The sequence below is a fragment of the Podarcis vaucheri genome (genome assembly GCF_965113315.1).
Source record: "Podarcis vaucheri genome assembly, chromosome: 11".
Taxonomy (NCBI): domain Eukaryota; kingdom Metazoa; phylum Chordata; class Lepidosauria; order Squamata; family Lacertidae; genus Podarcis; species Podarcis vaucheri.
In genome coordinates, this window is record NC_138749.1 from 39,776,803 (window position 1) to 39,796,559 (window position 19,757).

The 19,757-nt window shown below is 42.4% G+C and overlaps 1 protein-coding gene across 1 annotated transcript in view; it reads right to left on the reverse strand.

The window, feature by feature from the left end:
- The window catches only part of ST8SIA4 (ST8 alpha-N-acetyl-neuraminide alpha-2,8-sialyltransferase 4), an 82,947-nt gene that overhangs the window by 32,729 nt on the left and 30,461 nt on the right, over positions 1 to 19,757 (reverse strand). Inside the window, exon 4 of the mRNA XM_082191499.1 lies at positions 15,688 to 15,981. Coding sequence (XP_082047625.1) covers positions 15,688 to 15,981 — 294 coding nt within the window. The remainder of the gene's footprint in view (positions 1 to 15,687; positions 15,982 to 19,757) is intronic.

Consider the following 19,757-nt stretch of genomic DNA (forward strand, 5'->3'; position numbering starts at 1 on the left):
ACAAAATCAATGGCGAAACACTGCACAACAGGAGACAGAGAGGAAATATTGAAGGATATTTATTTAGTAACCAACACTACACTTTCGGAGCCCGATATGAAATTTTCAAAGGTGAAAGGAAAATGTAAGAAGCTGGATTATCAGTTTTCTGCAGCTGTCATCAAAAAGTATGTCCTGCCTCTATCCTCCCTGCCCCCCCCCCCCGCAATTCTTGTCCCTCATAGCCACCGCAATTGATGCTGTATTCCAACTATTGCCAAGTTGGTTTCCTCTAGATGTTGTGGGCTCCTGCTCCCAATCAGCCCCAGTTTGCAAGACCTGAGGTGGTAGCAGTTATGGTCCAGCATCATCTGTATGTCCACAAGCTTTGTTGGTGTGAATCTCTACCTTACATGCTATGCCATCTTCAACTTACACATGAGCACAACAACTCTGCACAAGCCGAACAAAAATTATTTTACAGCTCGCTGAAAATTCAAGGAGGAGGAATGAAAGCATCTTAACCCAAAACTCAAAGCAGAAGGCAGTACTTGGTTATCCATTTCTATTTTGGTAAGTGAGCACATAATGCTTAAGGTAGCTATTAATACATTTACCAGTATACACTAATTTGTCTTTCCCTTTGGAAAGTCTTAATTCTTCTTTTAATTAATGTATCTTTGTTCTAATGCAGATAGAAAGGTACAATGGAAAGAAGTTGTTTTCTTCTACATAAGAACATGACAATAAGTTTTGCATCTGCAATATCATAGGTTATAGTAGAAGGAACTCCTCAAGTAGTCAAACCATTCTATTTGCTGATAGCCTTTTAAACAGTTGGTCAGGTGCATTATGTGTTGCCATAGAAGCAACTAGCTAGAGAGACCTTCAGAAGGAGCAGGTAGACCTCCCCACAGCACTGACCTGGCTGGATGCCACATTTGTCTACCAGGAGAACGACAGGAGTTGGGAATACACAATGTCTAACTTGCTATAGCTTTCAGGGGAAGGGGCCTTCCTAGAGACCCAATGAGCAAGATATGTTAAAGTGATAATGCTGTAAGCTCTTCCATTTTATGCTCTGGTTGTATATCAGTGTAAATAAAAATCGCATATCGAAAAGACACCACACTCTCCAGTGGCCTTCATTCCATGGAAACCGAAATCCCTGAAATGTCTCACTGCTTGGAGATGGGGGTGGTTTGTCATTGATAGTTTTTGCTTTTGAAACCTTGTTTTTTAATCAATATATTCAATTGAAATATTTCAGTGAGAGAACCGACCATGTGCCTAATCTTGTGCCTGGACTGGGTGAAATGCTGTTCTATGGAGCTCAGTGTGAAAGAGATGGCAGCCATGTTTTAAGTTCTATAAGGAGGAGGGACAGGATGTTGTTTCCACTTGTGCATTCGTGTGCAGTCTTCTTACTGCTGATGTCTGCAAGAAGAATGCCAGAAAGGAGACCTTATGCACACAGGCTAGGCTCTCGTATCTAACATTCCACTGAATGTGCTGGAGCCAAATTCAGAGCCAAAGAGTGTGGTACCGCTCCTCCCTTCATATGTATTCTACATGTGCGTAGGACTAACAAAGAAACAGCTGTTAAGTCATCTTTCATCTGCTCACACTGACCTCATATTCCAGGAAATAGCAGAGTTGTCTCAAGGTCTCACCCCTATTCTACCTTCATCACCTGTGCATTTTCTCCCTAAGTGATAAACACCTTAAAAGCTCAATATGTATCAGCAATTCTGTAGCAGCCTCTATTGGGTGTCCTTTCCTGATCTCATTAGCCTACAGCAATTAACACACTCTCTCCAGACCACAACTTCAAAAAACAGCTGGCCAAAATTTACATGATGCTCAGTCATCAACCTCATACCTGACTTGTTTTGTAGGATACATGGCCACAGGAGATTGTCTTTCGGAAAAAGAGAGGGTTTCGCTTCTGAGGATGGTGTGGAAACAGCTCGAGAGGGTGGTCCTTCACCAATATGTGTCTGCATCTTAACTTTCAATTTAATCTTAGGACCAGCTTCTCAAGGAACTATCAGATAGATAGGCATGTATGCATATATGTATGTATCCCACCTTTCCACCAAGGCAGTTAGATGAGAGAAAAGGAATTGTACCTCTTCCTTTCTGAATTGTCTATTTTGCTTGATGCCTCCAAATATGTACATTACTGAAGGGGGGAAAGGAGAAGAAGGGTGGTTTAACTGCTCTAAGTCTGGCGTTAAACTGCAGAACAAGAATAATCCTGTGTTCCCAGATGTCTGCAAAGTGACAGGTTGTGATGGCCTGGGAATTGGATTCAGAGGCTGAACTTGAGGAATCCCAGCCTGACAGGAGTCCCTGCCTCCAGAACCAGCTGAGCCGGGGCTGGGGTTTGAACCTGAAGGACCCTCACCTGTGCCGGATCCTCAGGAGCAGGCACCAGCTGAATCTGCTCTGGCTCCGGAGGTGATGGAGAACCCATTGCCTGCAGGTGCTCCAGTCTCAGCCGCATCAGGGGAAGGTGAGGTTGCCTCTGGGTCCAGTAACCCTCCAGCCTCTCCTGAGCTGCAGAGGCTCAGGGCAGAGAGGGGGAGGGAACTAAGTTCTCGCAGGAGGATTGCTCGTCTTCAGGCCAGGAGATGCGAGTCACCTGTGGACCGGGACCGCCCTATGGCTCGGGGCAGATAAAAGCCAGCCAGCCCCAATCCCAAGTTGCGGGAGCAATGTTGTTGGTAACCTGTTCCTGCCCGCACCCTGTCCTGCTCTTCTGCCAGAGTTCCTGACCACACCCGACTCCTTGCCTTGGACCCCACTTCAGCCTTGACGGACAGCTTCCATACCATACCCTTGACCTCGAACTGGACTCGGACCACGCCGCACAGTAACCCCCTGGGACCAGTGCACAGATCTGGCTAAAAGTGGGTACCAGGAGACTGGAAAGCCCAGCACACAAAAAATAAGAGGGTGGATTAGAGACCAGTCTTTAAATATCTCCCCACAGCCATATTCCTAAAGACACCCTCTGCCTTGGAAGAAAAAACACAATGGAATGGACTGGGAGCCAGTGTGGTACAGTGGTTAGAGTGTCAGTGTAGGATCTGGGAGGCCACGGTTCAAATCCCTGGTCAACCATGAAGCTCACTGGGCCACTTTGGACCAGTCACTGCCTCTCAGCCTAGCCAACCTCACAGCGTTGCTGTGGATTAAATGAAGGATTAAATGAGGAGGGGGGAGAACCATCTACACCACCTTGAGCTCCTTCTGGGAAAGATGGGACATAAATGAACCAACCAAATAAACAAATAAAGCAAAACAGAGCATTGATGGCAATGACGTACCTCTTATACACAGTCAAAGAACGGGATTCTTTTTTAGTTAGAACTTACAAAGACCTATGTAAAAACAGGGCAGCTAAACTTCCCCCGATGGATGATTTGTAGCACAACTGTTAACTGAGGTTTGGCCAAAAAAAGAAATTTCCCTGGAAAAGTAATCATAAATAGCCATCGTCTTCCTGAGCACATACTCAATTAAATTATTGCCAGCATTTGGTAGGAAGTACAGAGGCATAATGCTATTGTTTTTCACAAATTAGAGTTGGAAATGTAGGGGGGTGGGAGAACAGGATACTCTTTGTGCAGTTCCTTGTATAAAGGAATGAGTAGGAAAGTGCCAAAGGGTCCTCCTAGATTGCTGAAGGCAAAATTATAAAAACAAACAAACATCATGGGTTCCTCCATTTAAAATAAGGCATGCAAGGAAGTACTTCACCCCTGGAAAAGCATAGGTGGCAGACAAAAGGACACAAAATATTCTCATGTAACAAAAGGATACATGTTTGCCCTTACAGAATTATCTTGTGTCTTGCCAAATAACTATACAGGGCACATTAGTGGTACTGAGACTCTGAAGCCTCGGTGACCTGTGGCTGTGTGAACAGAGGTGTGGAATGGGCAAGCCAAGGCCCTGGGCACACATTTTTGAGGGGACAAAATTGAGTGCTCCCACGACAGGCACAGAGCCCTGGCAGCTGAATAATAATAATAATAATAAATTTTATTTATATCCCGCCCTCCCCAGCTGAGCCGGGCTCAGGGCGGCTAACAACAATCAAATAAACAATTAAATAATCATACATTCTAAAAATATTTCATTATAAAATTAGTTAAAATCAAATTGATGGCAACCGATTAAGCAAAATTCTGTGCAGGTTGCCAGAGGAGGGAGTCAGGCTGCGCCCTGACCAAAGGCCTGGCGGAACAACTCTGAAGCGCAGTGGCAGACAGGTTGGTCTAGTGGGTGGGTGGGTGGAGGCAGCGGGTGAGGAGCCTGTTGGAGGTGAGCTCCGTTCACCCTCTGCGCAGGCTCCACACACCACCACCCCGGCATGCACAGCTGCCCAGTCCACCAAGGGGAGCAACACTTGCCCTGCTCCGGCTGCCAGCAATCCATACTACACCACTGTGTCTGAGATCCCTGGCTCAAGGCACGCAGTCTCATTATGGAAAGCTGTGGAGTATTAAGGGATACTACTATACATATATGCTATGTTCTTTCCATTGAATTCAGCTAGGAGATCTACATTCAAGGAAGTCTGGCTGCAAAGCATTTCATGTCCCTAAAAACATCCATCAAATTCCTCTTATGTTTCACTGTTACATTTCTATCCTGGAAACTGGAATGACTTTGCAATTAACCTGACACTGAAGTCTAGATGCAGAAAGTAATAATTTTAATGTCACCTTTCAGCAACTGCTTTCAACTGTTAATGAACACTGCAGTGCACTGATTATCCCAATTATGTTTTCAACAATGTACCCACAATTATGTAACAAAATTTTGCAAAAACTATTTAGAAACAATGCACAAATACGTTGCGCAGTTATCCAGAGCACAGCTCTGATCTCTAAAAAAAGAAAAAGAAAGGGAATAAACACACAGCATTTATTGCAATACAATAGTTACAAGAAACTGTGTTTATTTGTCTGCAAAATAGTTTACTGGACATAAACTATTGATCTTTCTAATCAAGAGAGGTACATAACTTAAAGTTAAACAAAGAGATTGTTTCAGATAAACATTTAGTATTAAAATACAGTGGTACCTCGAGTCAAGTACTTAATTCGTTCCAGAGGTCCGTACTTAACCTGAAACTGTACTTAACCCCATACACCACTTTAGTTAATGGGGCCTCCTGCTGCCGCCGCGCCGCCGGAGCATGATTTCTGTTCTCATCCTGAAGCAAAGTTCTTAACCTGAAGCACTATTTCTGGGTTAGCGGAGTCTGTAACCTGAAGCGTATGTAACCTGAAGCGTATGTAACCTGAAGCGTATGTAACCTGAAGCGTATGTAACCCGAGGTACCACTGTATATCATGGTGCCAGCAACATAAAACAGGTTCTTTTCCATGGTGGCCCCTTGGTTGCAGAATTCCCTCCTCATTGCAGAAAGGCTGGAGTCAGCCCGACTTGCCTTTTGGTAACAGCTTTTATGGAGGGCACCTGATGTTTAAGCTGTAAATTGGTGTTTCATTATGTATTTTTTAAATTTTAAATGTTATATATCTATACCAATTTCACATGTTTTATCTGATTTGTTATTTGTTTGAACAGATTTGTCTGGTTGTTTTAATGATACTGTATGCTCCAGCATGTGCTGGTATCAAGACTTGATGAAACCAAATCAAATCAAATAAATTATTTTTCTAATTTATTTGTATATCACTTTTCAGCCAAAAAAGGCCTCCAAACTTCAAGCTACAGTAAGTCACCTCAAGGTCACACCAAAGAGCTCTAGATATAGAAGCGGATGCAAAATAATCTGAATATAAAAGGTTGCTGACATTGAAATTTTCATACATTGACTGCATGCCACTAATATCTTGAGCTGTATTTTCTACAAAAAGTAGAACAATGGGGCCATATGCTCAGCTGGAAACTTTGACATTACTGTGATATAAATAATAAACAACTCAATTGTGTGTGTTCAGGCAGTTTTTAGAGATAGAACTCATAATAAAATGTTATATAAAGAGCGGGTGAAAAAAGAATTCTATTCTTTTCCACAGTATCTACTGAGCAGTTGTGTTTTTCAGAAGGTAAAACAGAGCCTGTTAGACAGGCACAAAGGGACATGTTACTATTGGAGATAAATATTCCTTTACTCCAAAACAGTTTAATGGACTCACTTAGGCTATTAAATATAATACTGTCCTGTTTATGTGTTCCCTACTCAGATTATATCGATTTGAGTTCAGGTTGCTACTTGAGGAGATGTTCCTAATGATGTGCCTCTGGTAGAGCTTAAAAAGAAAGATTCCTGTATTTATTTATTCTAAAAAAAAATGACACTGGATTCATTTCTATGTATTAAAAAGTGCCATAACAGCCTCTGTGACTTTGCTGACTAACAGCCTCATCATTAAAATCTAATTAAAAAACAACAACACTCTTTGTAAATGGATGTTCTATGCAAATGTTCCTGTTTTAAATAAAACACAAGGCAGTGCTTGGCTGCTAATATGGATCAGAATGAAATAAACTGTTTGCAAATGTTAAAAAGGGAAGCTTTCCTTTACTTTCCAGATAAAATACATTAATTTATGAGGGTATGTCTTACATGTTAGCACAACATTGCTACTAAAGTGGAAATTGCTGTATCATCAGGACGTCATTAGAGATGATGATTACCCACCTGCTATCTTGGTGGTATTGGAGACAAGTTCCTTCAACATTCGAGGACTTTCCTGATCTTTGGGCTATAGGTGATAATACTGCTAGCCTGCCTCTTAGCCTACACTTGGTGAGGTGATCTACAGCACCAGGAGTGGATGTATATATGTATGCATTCAAAAGCATTTATATACTGCTTAAATTTTTTTTAATCTAAGTACTGTACAGTCTACTATATATTGTTACACACCACCCACAATCTCCACTGCAGTGTGAGATTCCAGAGAGTTCCAGGTGTTTGCCCAAGGGTTCATGTTTCCTTTGGAAATGGCACACAAATGTGGTATCTTTATGATATATGGTTTATTTACACATATACAGTGGTACCTCGGGTTACAGACGCTTCAGGTTACAGATGCTTCAGGTTACAGACTCCACTAACCCAGAAATATTACCTTGGGTTAAAAACTTTACCTCAGGATGAGAACAGAAATCGTGTGGCGGCGGCGCAACAGCAGCAGGAGGCCTCATTAGCTAAAGTGGTACCTCAGGTTAAGAACAGTTTCAGGTTAAGAACGGATCTCCAGAACAAATTAAGTTCTTAACCTGAGGTACCACTGTATACAGCCTGAACCTAGGATGGAAGGGCTCCCAGCTTTACACTCCAAGAAAGTCTCACTTTTCCCATAGGCACAGTCCTGTCTGTTGCCTTGCAGACTGCCCTGCTCTCCTGCTCATGGGTTAACTTCTAACCTTTCCTCTAGCACACCAGGGAAAACTGCAATGCTTTCTTTAATGCTATAACTTTAATTTATTGATTGGTAAATACAGAAAGAAAAAAACAAAGAAAGAAATAAGCACAAAAAGGAGGGGGGGAAATACAATTAATTGACTTCCCATCCATCCTTCCATGGTTTCCTTCGATTATGGCTACATATTCTAGTTTAACCAAATCAATCTTACATGTCCCCTTCCCTGGGGTGCAGTGTTGTGGGAGAGCATCCGGGACCAGCTAGTGACCCGGCTGGAGTGCGGAGGGATGCCACCTGCATCATTGGCCACTTGCCGTTCAAACTGCAGCAATCTTACATCTTTATTTCCCTCCATAAAATTATAAACTGCTGAGCTTACTCCAAACTGACTGGTGTCTTAAAAATTTTCCAAGGACAAACTGCAGTCCTGGAACTCTGCCACAGGCCTTTGTTCTTTTACCCAACTCTGAGCTCAACAAGGGTCTTCACCCATTTTCCAGCTGGCACAGACTCTCTGCTTTGTTAATCACCCATCTTTTTGCTCCCTTTGTTTGCTTTACTACTTAGTCATTTCCAGAGTAGCCCTGTGTTCCTTTTCCACTGTGCCACAAAGACAGAGATCCAGCAGGCACTGCTACCACTACTGCAACTATTATCTAGCTCAGGGTTTTCTTAAGCTTGAACAGGCAAGTGACATTGCCAGTCATTCACTCGGGAACCCTCTTCCACAGAGCCTGGGCTGGAAGAGGTAGTGGCAGCTGTGTCCATGCCCAGGGCAGGCAGGTGTGGACTTGAGGGGATTTGTTTTCCCAAGGGCTAACGTCATCCCTTCAGTGATCGATGAGGTAAGACTAGAGTGCTTTTGATTTGTAGGAAGAACAGGCCCAAGGTGTCCCAGCATCACCAACAACTTCTCCCCAATGCTGTCTATAAATATGCAATACTGTCTATAAATATGCTAGTACCTTTGCTATGGGACAGCTCCCATGGTTTATGGACTGAGCACCTCCAACCAGTGTTCGAAACTGCCATTGTTCTAGGCGCATTTTGCAACAGGAAATTTCATTAGCGTGAGCAGTTTCTGAGCTCTGGGCGCAGTACTGCACCTAAGATTTCAGATTATAACTGCAGAGTGGAAGGAAAGGAGGACCTTTTCTGCCTCCCCACTTCCAGCTACTTTCTGAAGACGGAAGGAGAGACCCTCTTAAGAATATTAGGGGGGTGGGCAAGGGAAGGATAAGACCATGTGAAAAATGAACATAATATTTTGGCTGCAGTTCATTCATTTTCAGCTTTGTATTATTGTTATTTAAAAAGCGTGTCTAGACATTCTGTTGTTGCGCCCATAACCTATTTAAATAACCTATTTAAAATAACCTATTTAAAAATATTTAAAATAACCTATTTAAATAACCTATTTAAAAAGCGTGTCTAGACATTCTGTTGTTGCACCCATAACCTAGGTTTAAGGTGCCATTTAGCTCCTAGCTTTCATATCTAGCAGGTGTGAGGGTATCGGTGGCGAGCAACTCATGTAGCAGTTAGGCACTGGATTAGTGATGTGGGGGGGAGGGGAGGTGCGGCCATCACCTGCCCCTTCATGATCAAGGGTATTCCGTTAAAGGAATCCGGGGGTCTGGATTTCATCCGAAGCCCGCGGAGGGGTGAGGTCCATGCCATGTCCCACCGGGAGCCCCGGGGTAGAGCTTGAATTGATTGCCATCGACCGAGCTCCCTCTTTGGGTGGTTACCCTTACCAGTCTCCCTGCAAGGCGGGCAGGAGTCAGTTATAGTTTGGATGCCAGTGCCTAAGCCAATACCGCTCACATTCTGTAATCAATAAAGTTGTGGCCAAATTTTGCCCATTAATGTTTAAACTTAAACCATGTGAATTCATTTCACAGGGGGGTGGGCTGGATTGTGGCCTTTATGCACATCCTAGGTTTAAGGTGCCATTTAGCTCCTAGCTTTCATATCTCAGTTTCTAACACTGCCTCCAATGGTGAAGTGATGGCTTTGGAAAAGCAACAGTAATTCTTACTACTGGCTATGCTGTCTGGGAATGATGTGAGTTGGGATACAGCAATATTAGCCACTCCTGCTTTAATGGAAGAGGCTGGGGGCTTTCTGAATGCAAAGTGTGCACCCTACCATGCACCTATGGCTCTTCTAGTCTTATCTGCACCTCCTTCCTCCCATAGTACGCAGAGCCATCTACTAACTGGGAGTGGTGATGGGTGGTCTAAGAGTATATACATTAGACTAACTTCCATAGGTTTGTATTTCCCACAAATCAGATTCATCTGTGTTTCAACAGTAGCACCCACATTATCTCCTCTTGGTGTTGCCATGCAGCCAGTGATAACTGGTATTATCTAATGGGAACATCATAAGAAGCTTTTTCACAGCTTCCTCCCTTCTTCGATTAAAAGGCAAGGCCTCAGTGAGTATGTTGCTATTTCCTGACTCTTACACACACACACCCCGCCTAGCAGCAATCTTCAGTTCCCCATTGTACTCTTTTCTTATGCCTCTGCTAAATTTGCATTCCTTAATTTGCCATAATTTGCTTATTAGATAGTAACTTAATGGCTCATGTTTTCAAGATCTTGCTGTGCTCAATAGCAGCTGAAGCCGACAACAATATCACTCCCTTTTGTCGGAAGAGCAAGATTGCTTTGACGTGCACAGATCATATTAAGTTCATACGAGGCTTGATTCGTAATAGAATACAACACAACACTGTGCCTGTTCAGGCATTGCATCCCAGAGGAAATTCTCAACCCAGCATGAACCGCGCGCGTGCACACACACCCTCTGCCTCTCTCTCTCACACACACACATACCTACTTTCTTCCAATGGGGAGAGGAAAGGCTTAACAAATGAATAGGGATGTGCAGCATTTTCTGAAACAGTTTCCCCTAGGCCATACAATTTTTAAGTTCCATTATTTTTGTGGTCAGGGCAATATGTATGTAGTACTTTCCAGTTTTTTCTTACTGTTCTGCCCACAGAAAGGAAGTGTGGTACCCAAGAATCCAAGACTCATATAATATCATTTGATTTAAATATTCTTTAAAGTCAGCATAGCTTAATACTGGTATGTTTTGCACTTCTAAGCTCTTACGGATGAGTGCAGATCAATTATGAAGGTTGTTGTTGTTGTTAAAGGTTTCCATAACAAAAGAAGAGGATACACACACACACACACACGAAATGTACAATTTCATTTAAAATATTACATTTTTCTAAATTTTAACAACCACATAATACTCATATATTTTCTTCTTGGCAACATTATTTCTGAAAAGTCCTGTTGTACACTCTGCTAAATATGACACTAAAAATACTAAATACAGTGGTGCCCCACAAGACGAATGCCTCGCAAGACGGAAAACCCGCTAGACGAAAGGGTTTTCCGTTTTTGAGCTGCTTCGCAAGACGATTTTCCCTATGGGCTTGCTTTGCAAGACGAAAACGTCTTGCGAGTGTTCCGATTTTTTTCCGCTTCCCCCCTTTTTCTAAGCCGCTAAGCTGCTAATAGCCTTTTTAGCCACTAATCCGCTAAGCCTTTAATAGCCGCTAAGCCTTTAATAGCCGCTAAACCGCTAATAGCACTAATAGCGCTAATCCGCTAATAGGGTTGCTTCGCAAGACGAAAAAACCGCTAGACGAAGAGACTCGTGGAACAGATTAATTTCGTCTTGCGAGGCACCACTGTATGTCCAATTAGGAAAAGGGAACTGCCTCAACCAAAGCCATGTTGACCCAGCATCATTTATGCCCAACTCTAGTATCAACTCCATGAATTGTTCCCAATCAGAGGCAGCAGCTTTCCCAGTTTTTCTAGTCACTGCATTCTTTTCCTATAGCACCATCTCAGAAAAGGCCTACTTTTCAGTAGCAGCTGGTGTGATGGGGCAAAGATGTGGGACTGCACTCCTCACACAGGCATTGCTACAACTTACATGGACAGAAGTGGGGCAGGGAGATGACAAGGACAGGGTTTAACAGATGCCCAAGCAGGCCTGCCAGATGAGCTCTGCTGGTGTGCCCCATCATTGCTTTTAAGCAAGTTAAAGAGACACTTTCCCTCTGCTTAGCTAGGAAAATATAGGTCTTTGTGGGTTCATCTGGTGGCATAAACACTTAATTTGTGAACTCAGAGAAGGCTGGGAAAAAGAGGGCAGGGACCCAAGTCCAAAAATGGGAGAGTAACACCAACATATGCAGCTTCTTCATGAAGGTTTGGCTTCCCTACTCTCTCTAATGCCCCTGTACTTCTTGATTCTGGTAATATTTAATGGGATGGAGCAGCCTTGTTCCATCACATTAAACAGTAATGAAGTAAGTGGCTGGTAGAGGTTCTGGCAGCCGAATATTCAGCATGCCAAAAGTATTTTCAACTGGATCTTTTGTTGCCATTATGCCTGGCTGATAAAGCTTTGCTCAGCCAGGAGACAATTCTCTTCTGGCCATGGAACGCTTTCGTCAGCCAGGGAAGCTGGCACATCTTTTCTGCCATGGATTTTCATCCAAACAGAATAAAGTCAGCCTTGCCTTTGGAGCATGCTTTTTATGAGTTCCTAAAAGACTTCCCTAAACCTGGCTCAGGAAAACTTTGCAAGCATCTCTGATTAAGACCATCCTCAAATGGCCCCCTATGGTCCCTTCACAAGCAAGTACAGGACCTGTTCCATTGGAACACCATGACTCTCCCAAGAATTATAGAATCATAGAACTGTAGAGTTCCTTTCCTTTCAGAAGGAGGCAAAGATTTTTGCTTTTTAGTTTTTAATCCTGATTTTTAATTCTGAAAGCCTGTCTGCTTTGTTGTTTGATGTATTCCCACCCTCCATAAATGGCTCTGATGGTCTTAAATTCTCCCCTAACAATCCAACAGCAAACAAAATAACTGCATGACATACAGAATTTCATGTATAGCTTTCTTCCATCACTGCATCTTTGAACCAGACTTTTAAAAACCCCAAACCCTGCAACTGTTTCATTTCTGGGTTTTTTGGTCTCCTTGATTTTTGTGCAGCTCTACAGGAGTCCTACCAGGTATAATGGTGGCAACTCTCTACCTCTGTAACTAACAGGTGATATGAGCTTATTTAACAGAGTAATCAACAAAGCTATGGGGAGCAAGGGCCCCAGAAAAGTGCTGCTGAAAAATGTTCAGATGCTAGAGTGAAAATATCATTCATGTTGCTGCGTGGAATGTCACACTTTTTCTTCTTGGGAAGATCTGAAGATGGGGAAAGTTGGATTTAAAAGACTGGCTTAAACATTACAGCTGAGTAAAAACCCCAGCCTTTTAAAACAGGGCCTGCATTTTAATCCTTTCAACTACTTGTGAGAAAAGTCACACAGAGAACAATTGGAAAAGGCATTCAGATGTTTGGCTCTACTCTCTGCTTCTGAGAGCAGTCTTACCTTGGATGTAAGTATAATGCAAATATTGTCAGCATGTGTTATCAAGAACAGGGATGAGAGAATCTGTCAATTGTGGTTTCTCTAAGTTGCTCATTTTTCTAATCTTTTGTTCAGTTCTCCCCATTTCCATGTCAGCTGCCGTGAAAATTAATTAGTGCAAATTTCTCCAAATACACATATTTTTGCAAAGCTACTTCTCCAGATAGAATGCATTCTTGTATGTCATTTTCATGACTATATGTGTTTTTTTGCACACTTTACCCTCACATAGGCATTTTTGTAGACACTGTACGACCATTTCAAAGGATGACTGTATTTCAGTTCATGCAATGTTTTGGAAATTAAGCAGGTTTACCTTTAAATGAAAACTGAATCAAATCCTTCTCCCACGCTCAATCCCTATCCGAGCGGAAGGAAGTTGAACTTCTATCGATACTCTCACAGGGAAAATATGAAGGGTTTTGTTTGTTTGCTTGTAGGTAACTATAGACTGGGGGAGATGACGGAAAAGCTGAAAGGAGTGTTCTCTATGGAAGTTAATGTATGCTTGATTTGTTTCATTTTTTTAAAAAATCAATTTACTGCATTAGGGCTATTTTTTAAAAAAAGATTGTTCATTTGATTGATAGCTGTGCTTGTGTAATATACTTAAAATTTTGAAATGACTTGTGAACATATGTGGATATAAGAAAGAGCCCCATCATAACAATATCAGGGACACTTGCAAAATGGACAAAACCTTCTGGTACATATTTAAAATGTTTTTCATGGGGTACATAGAAGGGCCCGTCAATGAAGAGCCTGCCAATGGCCATTCTAGTCCAGCATCCTGTTCTTATAGCGGCCACCCAGATTCCTATGGGAAACCTACAAGCCGGACTCCAGCCCAATAACACTCTCCTGTCCTGCCGTTTCCAGCAATGGGCATGTGGAAGCTTCTAACTGTGGTGGCAGAGCCAAGTCAATCTCCAAATCGATGCAATGTTTTGAATGAGATTTAAAAGCTGATCTATACAAACAGCGATGGGATGCGGGTGGCGCTGTGGGTTGAACCACGGAGCCTAGGACTTGCCGATCAGAAGGTCGGCGGTTTGAATCCCCACAGTGGGGTGAGCTCCTGTTGCTCAGTCCCTTCTCCTGCCAACCTAGCAGTTCGAAAGCACGTCAAAGTGCAAATAGATAAATAGGTACCGCTCTGGCGGGAAGGTAAACAGCGTTTCTGTGCGCTTCTCTGGTTCACCAGAAGCAGCTTAGTCATGCTGGCCACATGACCCGGAAGCAGTACGCCGGCTCCCCCGGCCAATAAAGCGAGATGAGTGCCGCAACCCCAGAGTCGGTCACGACTGGACCTAATGGTCAGGGGTCCCTTTACCTTTTTATACAAGCAGCGAACATTTCAGGTGCGTCCAATTGACATGTGATAGCTGACACATGAGTTATTTTGGACTCGGAAGAGGGCAGAACGGGGTGGAATGGGGCAGGCTTATGAACACACCCGACATGCACAGGGACTGGAAATGGAACCCCCTGAACAATATGGTCACCACCTGTATTAGATTAATATCATTCAAACGTTCTATCAATGAAGAAAATATTCTGTTGGATCCAGAGAAATGTGTGCTTAATAGGACCTCCTCCACCAGAAGCTCTTGGAGGCGGCTTCCCAGGGGATCGGGGGACATTGCTGGATGGGATAAAGCAGTGGGCTGAGAGGAAAAAGAGCGGCTATGAAAAAAATGGCTGAAGGCAACCTCTGTTTTCAGGTATTCCCTGCTCTCTCAGACCCCTGTGCCACAGCTCATGGGGGAGGTTTTCTGCCAGGGAGGAGGGGTATTAAAGTCTGCTTCTTCCAGTTCCTTATGCATGCATTTCTCTGCATCCAACCCACTACATACTTGACAGTTAAATTTGCACAGGGCACAAATACTGACAGCAAGTTCAGTATGAAAATCCTATCATTTCATAAAGCATCTTCAATCCACAGGGTATCTCCCATTTAATAAGCAAGCAATGCTTAATGGACTGAAAAACCTACTAATTCTAGCCACAAATATGCTATGATACCATTTTTTAAAAAAGAAAAGAGGAAAAAGCGAAACAGGAAAACACACAGCACAGCAATGCAGCACAATGAAGAAATAAATCCTAGAAAGAAGTGTCTCTAAGGAAGACTTAATACATCACGACAGACAAGAATTCGACTTTTGTGACAAAATGCAATTCTTAATGCATAAACAGAGGAACTAGGGCAATAGGAGCTAGACATGATTTTTACACAACCAAGCTGAAATTAGAATAGCAACTTTGTCTATATTTTCTAAATTGACACAGAAACTTTTGGGGAGAATTTAAAAAGAGGTACAAGAAGGATTGAGAGAAAAACAAATCACGAAGAGGTACTCCATGTCTGGCCTGTTAAGACTATCCATTTTCTTGATTGTACAGGAGAATTATGGCTACTAAAGGCCTGTTTCAGATGAAGAAATTTAACGCATACAGCTGGAGGACAGAAACACAACTTTCAAATAAGAATGTTTAATACTGGGATTAGCTGGTTCTGTTATAAATTAGAAGATTTCAAATAATTCCTCATAAAGTGGCTCTGTCCCATAAAAAGAGGAAAGGGAGGTCACCAAATCAAATCATTGCCAATGTTTGCCTCTGCCTGGACTAAATGAGTGGGAAACGTTTTCAGGCAAACAAGCATGACTTTATCGAAAGCATACTCCATTGTGGTAAGAACAGAATTATCATAAACCTTTCCAGTGCTATTCTTTCACTCTAGTGAAAATTTTAGTTATGAGTTCTATTGTGCCAAGGACAGGCCAGTCTTTTCCAGACACTTACCCTCTGACAGCATGAATAAGTCTCAGTGATGGATAGGCAGTTCGCACTTTCAATTTATTCTTAAGGATTAATGCATTAACCCACTCCACATGCTTCTCTCCGCCTTTGACCATGAAAGCAGGGATCCAAAGGACACTGTCATTCAGCATGGATAGCCTATGCACAAATTTCTCTCTGTCACTCTCATTCCGAAAGCCTCCAAATGCTCTTTGTACAACTGATGGGTTCATGGTAATAAAATCTGATTTAGTCCCCACATCGGCAGCATACTCCACCACGGGAGCTAGATTGCACCTGAAGAGGAAGAGATTAATGGAAAAAAATAAAATAATAAATATGAAACATTAACTCAGATAAAAAGGTGTGCGTGAAATAAAGGCTGAAAATGAACGTGCAAGGCTGTGGCGTCCCACATGCTTTCACAAAGCACTGTGTGGCATCTAGTCATCTAAAAAATATTGGGTGAAATCCAGAAGCATCTTAAATCCCACTGAAATCAACAAGGACCTCTTACTTTATGATGCACTTAAGCAAGACGAAGAACAGCGTACCTACTGAATGAATGGGCCACTGATTTAAAGTGTGTTCCCTAGAAGATAAGCACCATTTCAATGAATGCAACGAACTTCTGAAGAATGTTTTATAGTTAGGCTGTAAGGAACTAACCAGTGCTCTTGAAATTAACAGAGTGTTCATTTACTCTAAAGGTACCACACTAGAGGGATTTGATTTCTCTGAATTCCAATGCAGACTAACCTGATCAACACCTCCCAGTCTAATGTGTAAATCATCACACAATTATCCTAGGGGTTTTGCACTTCTCCGATTTTTGCAACACAGTTCTCGGCTTCAAAAAGTGTCAAAACGCGTTTAAAACCCACATTCCCCTGCAGATTCCATATATTAATTCAGAAATGGACAGAATGGGTTTATGGATGAGCACTGGCAGATCTGACACAGATTGGAATAGAAGGATTCATCCCTAACACACTCTCACTCACTCACTCACTCACTCACACTTACACCCTTTCGACAGTTGCCATCAGGATGCACTGATAAGAATGCTGTCATAAGAACCATCAAATTAATCATTCTGCGGCTGGTATTTCAAACTGTAATGCAGCCCTGCTCACATATTTATCTGTAAAAACATGTATATTTTTATAAAATGGTTGCCATGCTACTTAGTTGACATAAACTGACTGCTTATTATTTGAACATTGTAAAATGCTGTCAAATGTTCCATAAAACCTCAAATACCATTGTATAAGTGGCAGCTTTCTATTTTAAAATCCCAAATGTGTTGCCATTTGTAAGCAAAGGCAGGCGTGAGGGCATAGCAAACTTATTATACTGGTCACCTTGTATAACTCTAGGCATCACTACATAGGAGCAGGGGACGCAGGCTGACATCAATGGCAAAGGCTACTGAGGGACTGACCTTATTGCTTCCTATAGGAAGTAGGGACAATAGCCTCTCCATATGATTTGGCTGTCTGTCCTGCAAGTCTCCTGCTAAGGATTGGATTCAGGTTTAGAAAAATCATTGCCATTTTAAAAAGCCATAGGTAAGTGGGGTACATCTAGTCTTCTCAGGGCAATGTGTCCTGCCCATATTCCCCATGTCAGGCAGGATGGAGTTTGAATAAGAACTATTGCCTCCACAATGAATCATCTCAGACTGGGAGCTTCTACAGGATATGGAAGCTCTGCCCCTTCCCAGCTCTCAGCCAGCCCTGATCTGAGCAGGTGCTTCCTCAGTTTCTCAAGTAGCCTTGCATCCAGCTAGTCCATCCATGCTTGATGCAGCTCTGAAGTTCCTACCTGGTTCACCGTATCCTCTGCTCCTTTTCTGAGGATACCTCAGGTTTGAGGCCTGGGAAGGGCTGAACCCTGACAGTTCTACAATGATGGTGGGAGCCACTAAAAGGGCTCTATCCCATGCCACCACCAACCACGCTTTCATCCTAGATGGGACACAGATAAGGGCCTCTCCATCTCATATTAGGGAAGTAGGTAGGTTGGTACAAGAGGAGACAACCTCCCTGGCATCCTGGACCCACCATTGCTACTTTAGTACAACTAAAGTACAACCCGCAAATCTCCTCATAGGTTTTCAGTAATTATAATAAAAAATACACGTCCACCAGTCATAAATGACTACCAGGCCACAGTTACCTAAATGCCAAGTATAAGCTGAAGAATACTGGAAGCATCAGATCATCACACCCAGCCACCTACTGTAAATAAGATTACACCCTAATCTTTACTTTTCCCATCTAAATTAATGTCTCTTTTACTCAGAAGGTAGAAGGAAGAAAAGCTTTCCTTTGCATCTGCTCAAAATAATCTCTGGGCAGCTTTGTTATTTAAAATCTCAGTTGTTGTGATAATCTAGCCACCTCTCCTTCTATTTCAAAAAGCACTTCATCTTACAAAACACTCCTGTAAATATTTCAGCCATTTGCAGCATGGTCCATTCCACTATGAGCACATATCTGAAATAAGTGCCATTCTTCAGACTGCATATTGACTCAAGGAAGCAGGTGCATGACTATAAATATGAACAGCAAGAGTATCAGTGATTCATCACTTCCTGTGAAAGACTGCAATGCTACTGATACCTTTGTTGCAGAACCTTCCATTAATATGTTTATGGAAGGATTTAGAATGCAATCTGTGAGCAACCAGGAAACAATGGCAGCAAAAGAACTTTAGAAAGATTTCACTATTTTAGCTAACATCAGTGTTTAACAATGGGGAAATTAGTGATGCTTTTTTAAAAAAAATGCATTGCAACTAAATGAAACAGAAACAAAAATTGGGAGTTCCTGTAGCTACTATCAAACATAGTTAGAAAAAGGATAAGAGTCTATGTTGCTGCTTCTCTCCAGAGCAGAAAATTTCAGTACATTTTAGATATTGGAGGGTTGGAGGCATATACATATTTTAAGTGCACTTCTGCAAGAACTCCTAATCAGGCAAAATAAGCAAAGCAAAGGGATGGAGAAGAAAAGCTGGATGATGTGAAGTCATCTTGAAAGAGTGTTAAGGCGGAATATGAAGAAGCTGGCAGACATTCAAACTACATAAACTGTGGGTGCTATGGAGATTACAGGTTGACCACAGCCTTTAGGGGGCGGGGGAGAAATACACAATGCCTGATTCCCCATCTCTGTAAACTTATATACCATTCTCTTGACCTATTTCCAATGTTAGGCAAAACACACGAGTTACTTTGTAGGTATCAGGTAAGTGGGTATTTATAAGTTACCCACGGTTAGAGAAGAAGACTTTCCCATTATGATAGAGCCCTCTCCCCTAAAAAAGTATAAGTACTTGTACAATGTTGTAACTTGTGCATAGATCTGTATCAGAGAACATTATACAGAGATGCGCTTTTTGGAAGCATCTGTCTGGCCAATGTAACATACCGTATTTTTTGCTCTATAAGACTCACTTTTTCCCTCCTAAAAAGTATGGGGAAATGTGTGTGTGTCTTATGGAGTGAATGCAGGCTGCGCAGCTATCCCAGAAACCAGAACAGCAAGCTATCCTAGAAACCAGAACAGCCAGAAACTCACTGCGCAGCAAAAGCAGCGATCCCTCTTGTTGTTCTGGCTTCTGAGATTCAGAATATTTTTTTTCCTTGTTTTCCTCCTCCAAAAACTAGGTGCATCTTATGGTCTGGTGTGTCTTTTAAGCCACAGCTTATAGAACCACTTTCCACCGTCCAACACTTTCCCTGCTTTTCTACACACACACACACACACACACACATATATATATATATATATATATATATATATATATATATGCAGGTTTTGGTGTCTTCGGGTGTATTCCCGTGTAAGAGTTGGGGTGTCTGGGCGACGTTTCGACGAGGTCTCACTCGTCATCTTCAGGCTGGTGCTTTCGGCTTCTTGTTACTGGAACAGAGCTCTGTTCCAGTAACAAGAAGCCGAAAGCACCAGCCTGAAGATGACGAGTGAGACCTCGTCGAAACGTCGCCCAGACACCCCAACTCTTACACGGGAATACACCCGAAGACACCAAAACCTGCATTCCTG